The sequence below is a fragment of the Melampsora larici-populina genome (assembly GCF_000204055.1).
Source record: "Melampsora larici-populina 98AG31 unplaced genomic scaffold MELLAscaffold_36, whole genome shotgun sequence".
In the NCBI taxonomy this organism is placed as follows: domain Eukaryota; kingdom Fungi; phylum Basidiomycota; class Pucciniomycetes; order Pucciniales; family Melampsoraceae; genus Melampsora; species Melampsora laricis-populina.
In genome coordinates this window covers 212,369-224,085 of record NW_006768800.1, presented here as the reverse complement: position 1 = coordinate 224,085, position 11,717 = coordinate 212,369, and the positions used below count along the sequence as shown (strand labels likewise).

Genomic DNA, 11,717 nt, shown 5'->3' with positions numbered 1-11,717 from the left:
GAATGATTGTGTTTGAATTTCTCCCCTTGAAGCTGTCTGTTTTGTTCCATCAGAGGCTCGACCTTGCTCAAAAGATATACACAGATATAGTACAATATTGTTGAAGAAACGAACCATAAAGATTCAGAATACAAATTGATTTGGATTGTTGCTTTTAGCTATCAAGATGCTGATAAAGACAGTAATGTCACTTTGATTTGCTTCATTGATCAATGGTGTAGTTCTAATTGTTTCAGAAACGAAAAAGATTCATTAGATTGATATTGTTTTGATTTTTTGTGGGTCTTGATGCAAAATGTAAGTCAAAAAGAGAACTTACTGTGAATGAGTGTAACTGGTGAATCAAGGAATGTGTTACCGAAGGAGTCGGTGGTCACACGTGGAAGATCTTGAGTGAGTGATGCAGGTAACATAACTTGGTTGGGGTTAGCTCCATCCGGTTTTGCAGGTAGTGCAAGTGATCCCGAGATCTTGTTTCGAATGACATTAGTGATATTGAAGATCTCAACATCACGTGAATAGTCGCCTCCTTTATTTTTGAATGTATATTGTTGTGAAGTTCTACCGATACCACTGATCGCTTGACCTTTACCATCGAAGTGTAAGTTACCTTCTGAATTTTGAGTATTTACAATATCAGACTTGGATCCAGCGGGATAAATATGATCCTCTGTACGAGTGTAACCATGTGAAAGTTGTCCTGAGAAGATACTTAGGTTTGCACTTGGTGCAGTTTGAATCATGGTGAGGTTCATAGGGTACGAAAATTTATCTTGAAGAAGCGGGACTCCATTATGTACGGATTGAGATAAACCTTCGGAGGATTGAATCATATTCTGATCAATAGAAAAAAAGCAAAAGGATCATAGTGAATAGATTTCGAGAAAAGTTCATCTTTAGCACTCAAAACTGTCTTCATTTTTTCTCGTAGTAAAGATCAAATCGAACATACCGAATAATCTCCACTCGCCGTTATGATTTGAGTATTAGAAAATTTGAAATCTTGCGTGACTGTTACTGATTGTTTACCCTTAGTGCCAGTGATGACGGTAGCTTTCAGGCTAAGTTGACGAGAAGCTTCGGTTTTGAAGTTTATTCTTCCTTGAGCATCATCGGGAAGTGGGGTAGATTTTTGGTATGGTTTAGTAACGACACTGTCGAGTGTTCCGGTGGTTCGAGTTCCACTAGGATCGAGAGTGATACCAACAGATCCACTTAGGACCCATGAAGGTTTACTCAATCCTGGCTCTTGTCCTCCAATCATGATAGTAAAGTTGTGATTCTTATCATCAGTCAAGAGCGGTACAAAGGGGGTGATGTCCAGGGTATAAGAAGGCGCATTTGAAGCTCCAATCGCGGCAATCGGTCTTTCAAAGATCAAAAATCATCAGTTTTTGATCATTTTAGATAATTCGATCAAACTCACCTCCACCAAGTGAGTAAGATTCCACCAGTGTAAATCACTGGAAACGGGTAGACAACACCAGCCAATTGACCATCTTATAGAATTATAGTGAGAGTGATCACTAAGCCAGTTTGAAAATCTTTAGGTAGAAAAGAGTAACTTGGAACAAACCAATCAGAAGCTGAACTTCTCGATATGGACCACCTCCACGGTAAGATCCTGTATTCTTTGGGTCAAGACGAGGCAGGAGTTTGTCGGGTACATTGGTATACTGTAACTCCAAAATTTTCAGCAAAGGTACCTTTCTCTAGTGTATCAAGATTGCGCAAACTAACCCAGAACTTATGAAAACAAACCAATTCATTGATTAGTGATGATGAGTTTTTGTGAAAATCGAATTGTAAGTGAAGCACTAACCTCTTCTTGCTGACTCCCACTGGCAAAGATTTCCACAAAGGCGGTAGCTGTGTTCTGTTCCAGAATACAAGTCAGGTAATCCAACGATTAAATGGATCAAGTTGAATTATCAATTACCTTTGGCAACGTGAGCGGTTTCTCAATCTTAGACCCTTCATCATAACCCAATGGAACAATCTGACCCAACTGTGCCACTGCAGGGAAGGCGGTAGTCGGCGCGTAAAAGCGGGCTGATAAAGTGACCTCAAATTGACCAGTCAAATTTTCAGTTGGATAAACGGTGTTGTTGAGACTGAGGGTAAGTGGATTGGGTTTAGACAAGAGTGGCATGTATCTTGTCACATCACGATCACTATGATATATAGATCCATATGACTCAGGTTAACGAAAATGGAGAAGGGACTTTATATATTTTATAAATCAAGTTTGACTCACACAGTCCAAATAATACCTCTCTTGATGGGCTCAGCTAATAAAAATCAAAAATTCGACCCGGATTCAACTCGAGTAAACTTTAGACAATCATCGAAGAGAAAGCTTAATTGAAGAGTAACACTCACGGGTCGAAGTTCGCCATACTATCACATTAGAAAAGAGATTAGTTTCAAAATAAGACTTGAGCAGAACACAAAACAAACTGACTTTCAACATTATTAAGAAATAGTTGCTATTTGAATTTACGAATGATCCAGACCAAGATCCCAAAATTCAGCGGATAAAAGAGATTTGTTGGTTGAGATTTATCAATCAGAAAATAACTCACCGCTAATCTATCATATTGCCTCCCTTGGGAAGCTATCAAAGTGGTGATGTTAAGCCATGATGCTGCATTCAAAAGTAAGAAATCTTAATTGACTTACTGGCTGTCAAGGTAAATACGACTGATGCCCAACTGCCTACTGGTCCGCAATTGGTAGGTGGTACAAAGTTGACGGTCGCTGGGTGACCATAAGAGCTGACAAAAGTCTATCAAAAAGTTCTCAAGCTCGGTAAGAGATCTGTTGTTTTGAGGTAAGAAGTATGTAAGAATTCAAAGAACCTACATGTTCAATGAGTTTTACATCGCAAAACTTGCCATCCTTGGGTACAACCGGTGGCTAGAAGGGACAAGTTTTTGGACGAGGATGTCAAAGGAAATCAAATCAAGATAAGATAAAACTTCATAACATGGAGTTTTGCAAGGTGCCTTCAAGAATCGGATAAACTTACCGCCATAACTTCAAAATTCACCAACGCATCTGGGCGGTGTTGAACCTGACGAGAGTTCAAGTGAGGAGATGGTACCACTTCACCGATGAAGAAGTAAACAGCCAAAAAAAGTTTAAAAAGGGTATTGCAAGTCATGATGAATAAACGATGTGTAAGAATGAAAAACTGATGAGCTTCGTAAGCTCTGAGAAAAAATTGAAAGTCGTTGAATCCAATGCCCAGGTTCGACAATCAAATCAAACAAATAGAAGAAATTGTAAAAATGTGCTCGGAACGAAAACAAGACGCCGCCGAAGTTTCTGAACCCTGTGGTCGTCAGCCAGGGTCATAGCTATGACAGCGATACCTCTTGTGTCTTCAGCAATTCAGCCACTGTTCATTCAATATAAATTTTCCTTATTTTTATTGTAGTCACTCTTATGGCACTAAAAAACATAGGGAGGCGCACGGCCGGGTCTGACCATCTCTTGGGCTCCCCGTAGCTCCCTGTTCAAATATTGCTCCCCTCCCCAACCAAAAGCCTCTGGCGTACGGCTTCAGGATAGCCTAATAGGCCTTTCACAGATGGTGCTATGGCCCGAGCGCTTCCATGGTGGAGCCCACAGGGAAGTCCGATAAGGATGACTAAGCTTATGTTGATAGGGAAAAGCTTCATTTATTTCGCCCGCCATGATCCAGGTAAAGTGAAGAGGAATTCGAGAGTCGAGACAGGGTTTCCTGTTGTAGACAATCGGTTCGCTCAACAGATCCGCCTGTACCCTTTGGAGGGTCACCGTCGAAAGTCTTGCCAGATTTCAAATGACAAAACTGATACATCGCCATGCCTTCATGCCTTCGACCCTGTTTTCGTTTGGATCGCAATACGGGTTCGCTCATGTGGTCAGATTCCAGTGCCACGCCAGACATCGACGTTCGGCAACTATTGAACCTCACTTCTCCTTTGTCCCATTTTTTGGTGTCGTGTTGTACGTATCAGAATATGTAGCACGAAATGATTGGCCAATGGCAGTGCAACAAGATGAACGGAATCTCCCTAACACGGTGACATATGCAAGGATCCTCTTAGGGCTGTTGCCCTCAACGCGCAACTGAAAAGATCGTGAACGATCCCATGGGCTCCCAAATTCTAGCTATTATCGAACCATGATGCATCGAGCTACAAGGAGATGGCATGTATGCGGGCGGGAAGTCGAAGCTCTCGATCGAAGTCACTACGGAAGTGTAAAGTGATTCAAACTGCGATGTTGCACCTCTTCAAGATGAATGAACAGTCTGTAGTTTATCTTTTCAATCAAGATCCTAATGAGTGCTCATGAGTGTCATGATGACCTGGTTTATAAAGTTGAGGTAGACCCTGAGCAACATATGAGTGGTATTTGAAGTATATGTATAGTGAAGTAACGATTGATAAGGAGCGTGAGTTTTGAAGTGAGTCTAGTTTAAATCCAAACTTTAATTTCTCATTACCATTTATAAAACTTTCCCTTTCCCTTTCCATTTCCATTTTCATTCGTTAATCCTAGTCAATCCATCAAACTTCACTTGATAACTTCAGCCTATCAAACTTCAACTATAACATCAGCGAACCAACCAACTGGAAATGTCTACTTCTACCGTTCCATCAAAGTGAGTATCATCAGTCATGTAAACTTATCTCTTAATCATTCGAAGCTAACTTGATTGTCATTTCCTTTTCTTCACTTCAACCAGCACTCTTCCCATTCTAGCACCTATCAAACCTCGCATTTTATCATCCGCATCAACTATTAGCGATTCGGTTTTATCTTGTATAGGTGGAACTCCATTAGTACGACTCGATCGATTCGCGTCTGCTCATGGTTTAAAATGTAATCTTCTTGGTAAACTAGAGTATTTCAATGCGGGTGGATCAGTCAAAGACAGAATCGCATTACGAATGATAATAGAAGCAGAAGCAGAAGGCAAACTAATTCCAGGACACAGTGTAATGTAATTAAACAACAAAATCCTAAACGATTCTTTTTTTCCCAACAAACACTGAAATGAATTCCAATCTTTTTATACTCTTTTGTTTAGTATTGAACCTACAAGTGGTAACACAGGTATTGGTTTAGCATTAGGAGCCGCTGTAAAAGGGTATAAATGTATAATTGTTTTACCAGAGAAAATGAGTCGAGAAAAAATCAATACGATGAAAGCTTTAGGAGCTACAATTGTTCGTACACCTACTGAAGCTGCTTCTGATAGTCCTGAAAGTCATATCTCAGTAGCTGCTAGACTTGAGAAATCGATTCCCGGTGGGATCATTTTGGATCAATACACAAATCGATTTAGTTAGTCAATCTTCTCTTTACTTCTTTGAGATTTAGGGATCGCAATCCTGACTTTTTGGTTTTGGATCATTGTTGTTTAGATCCATTGGCACATTATGATACAACTGCAGTGGAAATCATTGAAGCTATCTCAAACACGCCTACACTTGAAGGACGTCAGTCAAGTGGAAAAGTAGATTTATTAATCGCAGGAGCAGGAACAGGCGGAACCTTAGCAGGTGTTAGTCGAAAGCTCAAAGACCATTATGGATCAGAATCAGTTCATACAATTGGTGTGGATCCAGTTGGTTCAATCTTAGCTAGACCTGAAAGTTTGAATGTAGGGGGGATTGCAACTTATAAAACAGAAGGTACTGGTTATGATTTTATACCCGACACATTAAATTATGAAGTCATAGATCAATGGATGAAAACTAAAGATGAAGAGGCCTTTAGTTCAGTTAGAGAATTGATCAGAGTGGAGGGAATCTTATGTGGTGGGTCTAGTGGTCAAACTGTTGCAGCTGCATTACGGTATCTATCTCCTGGTGGAGAAGGTTGGGAATCTTATGGAAAGGTAGAGAATAAGAACGTCGTCTTGATCTTTGCTGATTCTATTAGGAATTATATTACGAAAGATTGGTTGATTGAAGGAACTGATGCTTCTGAAACCACTGAAGCTGATCTCGTAGCCAATCTTGCGTCTTCGGATTCAACTTGAAAGATTTGATCATGGAAACTGATCGACGTGATCAAAGTACAACAAGCTTGTCATCCTATAATTTTTCTTTGTCTTTCATTTATATGTTTCTGTTCTATTTCTCATCCATTGTAACTTGTTTCATCTCTTGATCTCTTTATATTTGTTGTTCCGATTATTAAAGCATCTTGATAAATTGATTGTATATATATATCTATACTTCTCGAATAATTCTCAAAGTCAAATTTCATCTGTTTGTAACAAGTTGAAGTTGGAAAGGAATAGATATGGTGTTTAATTCGATTTCACAATAGTGAAAATTAAACACTAGAGTATTTTGGGAGTGCATATACTTGGTATGCATGAGGAAATGAGGAAACCAGGTTCAACTACCAACAACAAAGATACTGTGGACTCAAGAATGCAAGGCGTGCTTGGATGAAGAATACTATTCAATGTTTTTTTAATGTGAAAAGGATGTTGCATCCAATCCTGAGTCCTTGGTGACTGTGTTCAAGGTAATCATGTGAGGGGAGCTTGGATTTTTTTAATCATTTTTGATACTCAAAACTATTAGGTTCAAGCAACCTTTCACATTTTTGTAAAAAAATATTCAGACAATCCCACTTTCAAATATAAAAAGCTTGGATCTATTTTTTCAATACATTTTTTTTTGAAAAAAAGGTTACTTAAACCTCATAGTTATAAATACCATAATTTGGGTTGGTAGTGAAATGAATATCATCCAAAAACCACGGTGGATGATATTTGTACCCCCTGACAATGCTGATTCCAATGCCAAGCTAGATCTTCACATTGTTGTTGCAAGGGCCAAGGAGGAGGATGAGCCAGCTCCAGATCTAAATGAAGATACAATTAGGATTCTGCTGATGCAGCAGATGCGACTGATCCTGGTCTTTGAGCTGAAGCTGAAACAGTTCAACCTACTCATTGCCATGAGTCAACTTCAAACAAACCGGATGCCCTTTTGGAGAAGTTAAATGACCTTTCAATTTGTTTTTGCATGGTCTTCATTGTAAGTAGTTATTATTTTTGAACTACTCTTCATTTTTATAAATTAATTTCTTTCTTGGTTGTATCACACAATCTGCAGGATGGTGCAAGGAATACAATCAAATCATGAAGAGTATGGGAATTGAACTTCAGTGATTGATTTCTGTGTATGAATCTGCTGGAACATAAAGTAAATTGGCTGGGAAAACACATGGAAGGTTCAAGAAGTAAGTTTTTGTGTCACATATCATTCTTGTTGGTATTCTCTGGCTCTACAAGTGCTCACACCCACTTCTTCAGCCCATTGATCAATCATCAGTGTCTTAAGGATGATCTTGCCTAATTACATACCAAGAATTCTTGGCAGGGTCAAAATGGAAAACTCAATGGTTACTTTCACAAGCTAACAATCATGCTCACAGAGTGTGCTCAAGTAAGGACTTGCAATAAAGAGCTCATGGTATATGTTTGTAAACTTAATGATATCAACAGAGGTGAATTCACACCTGGCTGATATTTTGAATTTTATCCATCTTCCTATCATTGCTATTCCCGGAGGCTACCAAGTAAATGGAGAGCAGGAAAGCCACAGGCTCTATAGTAATTCCCAAGTACATTAAATTACGCAAGACATTCTAGGATCAAGCCAATACACTTGACCACACCAATTCTCTTTACCCGATGATGGCATCTGTTATGAGCCTAATAGCGGGTGATGCTTATACTGTAGCTCACCCAACTCATATCTATTAGACTCGAAAGCCCACTTGTACATTTGCTTCTTCACGTTGCAATCCTGTTATTAAGCAACTCATCCCTTTGCTCTTATCCACTAAGCTTGGTCCTAACATTTTGCAACGTCTCAATTAGGATAACGGCAAAGCACTCGAAGTCAAGTATTAAAAGAAAGCAGAAGTCTACGCAAGCTCAAGAAGTTGAAAGATCTAATCAAGAAAGTTAAAATTTATCAAGATTCACATTACAGTCAAACCCCTCTAAATCCATACCTCTCGGTGGAAAGGAAAATGTATGGCTACAGAGGGGTTATGTCTTTGTTGGGGAACCCCTCTGTAGCCATACAATCATGGCTATACACGTAATCCCCTCTAAAGACATGGAAAACATGGCTGTAGAGGGTATCAAAGTGCAGCCATACATATAAAACCCTCTGAAGACATAGAAATCATGTTTGTAGAGGGGTTTTTATGTATATGGCTTGGGCTCTCAGTTGATCTTGCTGAAAAAAATTGAATTTTCTATCAAAGTTTTCAGTAATTGATGTGTTGAGTATCTTATGAGAAGAAAATATTTGATTTTGTAAGTACATCACAAAAGTTTAGTTTCTACTAAAGAAAGAAGTGATGGAGGGCTGAAACTTGTTAGCAAAAAGGGTCTGACTGGTCAATGCGCTTTCAAGAGGAGGAAGAAAGGGGTCAATAGCTGTGCCTTCAGGAAGATCAGAACTTTCAATGAATTGGATGAGTAAAGAAACCGCCTTCAAAGCTTCAGAAGCTGTTGGAGGTATCACTGGGTCAACCACCTCCATCTGAGCAGCCTCGATTTCTAATTGAGTCTGCACCTCAAACCATTCCTCGGCTGTTGCTGAAATAGGTTGAGGATTCTCATCTTCCGGGTTCAAAAGCTCAGAAATTGACATTCTGTTAGCTGAACCAACAATTCCTGCATCCTTGAGTGCTTGAAGGCTGGCCTCAAGATTAACATTTGGAATAAGTGCTTGAAGAGTCACATCTGCATCAGTGCTATGTATAAAATACAAATACCAGTTAGATTTTATTCCCAATGAAAAAAGAAAAAGAAAATTTTTTACATACATCTGTTCGATTCCATCTCCAAAATCGACAATTCCTGTATGACGCCAACAATTCTTGATGCTTGTTGAACTGACCAAAGACCATGCAAGCTTTGCCATTCGCATGGCAGTTAAGATATTGATGGTGTGAAGCTTAGACATCTCGACATGGGCCTTGAATCTTTGTAGTGAACGGGAAAGGAATTGTTGTCAGTATTGAGCTTTGAAAGCATTGATGATACCGGCATCCAAAGGCTGGACATGTGCAGTGAGATTGGGCTTGAAGAATTCCATTCGGATGTTCTTCAGAAAACCATCAGGCACTGAATGACCGGAGAAGTTGTCAATAAGTAGAAGGATCCGACGCCCTTGATTTCCGAGTTGATGATCTCAAGATCCAATCCATTGTTGGAAGATCCTGGTGTCCATCCACGCATTCTTGCTTACATAGTATTTGATCTTTAAAGCTTGAGGCGTGAGTTTATTGAAGCAGTGGGGACTTTTGTATTGACCAATGAAGCAGACCGGAGTTCCAAGGCAATCGGAGCCATCAGCATTACAAGTCAAGAAAACTGTAATGTGATCTTTAGATGCTTTGACCCCATGACCTCCTTGTTGGGCAAGGCCTTGGTCAGGAGGTAGTCTGAAAGATATCAAAAATAAATTAGTAAATGATAATGTATATGTACAAGAAATGAAAAGTACTTATGCATAACATAGACCAGTTTTGTCCATGTTGTATATATCAGCTGGCTTGTAGCCAGCAGTGATCGCACGCACACATTCAACTTCAGTTTTGACTTTTTCCTGAGATGCTGAAGCAGCTTCTCCGTGCTTTTTGTATTCGTGCAGGTTGTTTTGCTTCTTGAAACAGTCCAACCAACCACCACTAAGACTCAGCCAGGAACCACTTGGTATACCTTGAAGTCGAGCAAATTCACGCCACTGTTCCTTGATCTTGTCACCAGATAAGAGAAGGCCATTTTGGTTTGCATTCTGAATGTATGTAACAAGGAGCTTATCGACTTTGGGAAAGGTGACTTCTTTCGTTCTCTTGAAGTTTCCTCCTGACTTTGTAAATTTCACACAAATTGCAATCTCTTTTTTGATCCAAGAACTGACGAGAGGTTGAGTGAGGTTGAGGTGCGGATAGAGTGACTCAAAATGTCTTGCAGTTTTTGATTGGTTCTTTCCATTAGCATGATACCAGTCCAACACATAAATTTTCTCATTGAATGTCGCAGAACATTGTTTGTCAGGTTTCTTGGGAGCTGAAAGTTTTTGAAGGGTTTTGCTGCTGGACAAAGTAGGCTGAACAAGGCGTTTTTTTTTGTCTTTTTTGAATCTTTAAAATCTTGAATCGCTTTTGCTTTCTTGGTTAAAGTGGTGAATGCTTTAAAATCAGATTGGTCAAGCTTTGAGGGCTTGTCCTCTTCCATCTTCAAGATCATATCAATCAGGACTTGCTCGGTAATTAAGTTTCCACCTTCATCCATCCATTCCAAGTTGGATGGTGATACTGACTCTCCGGCTTCAATCTTTTTACTGACTTCTTTAGTTTTTTCTAGAATCTCGTCCTTGATGTTCAAAGCCGCTTCAAGCCGGTCCAGAAGATACTCTTCCGTGGTGATATCGTTTGGAAATTTCGAGGGCAAGCAGGAAGACACAGCAACATAGACACGATTACCAATTCGGGTGATGTAAGGTGGATTAGCTGGATTGAACACTATGGGCTCTATGCCATAGTGCTCTGGTGGTGGTGATTGGTCTTGATCCGCCATTGTAGGTATCAAATGGTATCACCTAGGAGCAAAGATGTGCAAAGGTAGGCAAAGATTCTCAGCCCTCCTGCCTCGGCACTGACCCTTTTTTCTATGGCTTTACGCTGAAAAGATGTTTTTTTTTGAAATCTGGGTATGGCTTACTGCGTTAGGCGGAACTATGGCTTTTTTGGAATTTTTGGCCCCGCCCAACTTGGGAGAAGCCAAAAACCATGGCTACAGGCGGTTTATCACTTTACACGGGTAGGGCTTTAGAGGGGTTTGACTGTAGTGGATCCAGACATTCAAGTTCACTGCAAAAAGACCCTTGGTTGAAGCATCTGAGTACTACATGTGGAACTAATTGAAGTCAAAATATTGGCTTGCATTTGTAATGTGTATCGGTTGGACATGATGTCAAAGACATGAAACTCTTGGATTTACTTGCAAGATGTTTCAAGTATTACTACAGTATTTATTCTTGTCATGACCCCACAAACTTAATAAGTACCAGACTGAGATGACCAGACTCATCAAATTCAAGAACCTGCAAAAACCCCTTCTGACCAGAAGAAAAAATCCCAAGCCAATCCAACTCTCAAACTCTTGTAATCAAAATATAATACATTTCTTATCAAAACCTTTAAGCATATTTGAAAAAAAAAATCCCAAACCAAAAAAGGAAGATATATCATCAACCATCAAACCAAATGCAAAAAAAAAATCACGCACACAAAAAAACAAACCAAAAAGAATTGGAAGAGCTCTTCTTTATAAGCCATTTCAATAAATCGATCAAAGAAAATAATTCATTATTATGATTGTAAAAAAATAATGGTAAGATAAGATAAATTCTAGAAGAAAAGAAAAGAAAGGAAGGAAAGAAAGAAATGCAAAAATATAAAAAAAAACATCAAAGACTAGATGATAAAAAAATGCAAAATACAAAGCAAAAAGCAAAGAATGTAATAAAAAAAACCGTTCAAGCCAAACAAAAAAAAAAGAAACCCAATGCAAATGAAGGAAATGAAGAATAAACGTCTCTCTAGAAGATCCCATTCCTCAATTCCAAATTCCTCCTTTAAAAGTCAAAAATAGAGTTTGTTTCAAT

The 11,717-nt window shown here is 39.2% G+C and overlaps 2 protein-coding genes across 2 annotated transcripts; one reads left to right on the top strand and one right to left on the bottom strand.

Annotated features, from left to right (window-relative positions):
- Positions 1 to 209: 209 nt before the first annotated feature.
- Positions 210 to 3,166, bottom strand: MELLADRAFT_90243 (uncharacterized protein; the record flags this gene model as incomplete). Its single annotated transcript, XM_007413313.1, has 15 exons — positions 210 to 223; positions 320 to 836; positions 953 to 1,367; positions 1,427 to 1,499; positions 1,577 to 1,682; positions 1,741 to 1,746; positions 1,823 to 1,876; positions 1,940 to 2,174; positions 2,258 to 2,291; positions 2,383 to 2,400; positions 2,465 to 2,489; positions 2,586 to 2,617; positions 2,683 to 2,788; positions 2,866 to 2,919; positions 3,032 to 3,166. The coding sequence occupies 15 exons, from the start codon at positions 3,164 to 3,166 to the stop codon at positions 210 to 212; spliced, it is 1,824 nt and encodes a 607-aa protein (XP_007413375.1).
- A 1,465-nt stretch (positions 3,167 to 4,631) lies between these two features.
- On the top strand, positions 4,632 to 6,043 carry MELLADRAFT_90242 (uncharacterized protein; the record flags this gene model as incomplete). Its single annotated transcript, XM_007413436.1, has 4 exons — positions 4,632 to 4,657; positions 4,742 to 4,999; positions 5,087 to 5,343; positions 5,424 to 6,043. The coding sequence occupies 4 exons, from the start codon at positions 4,632 to 4,634 to the stop codon at positions 6,041 to 6,043; spliced, it is 1,161 nt and encodes a 386-aa protein (XP_007413498.1).
- Between the last annotated feature and the right edge of the window lie 5,674 nt (positions 6,044 to 11,717).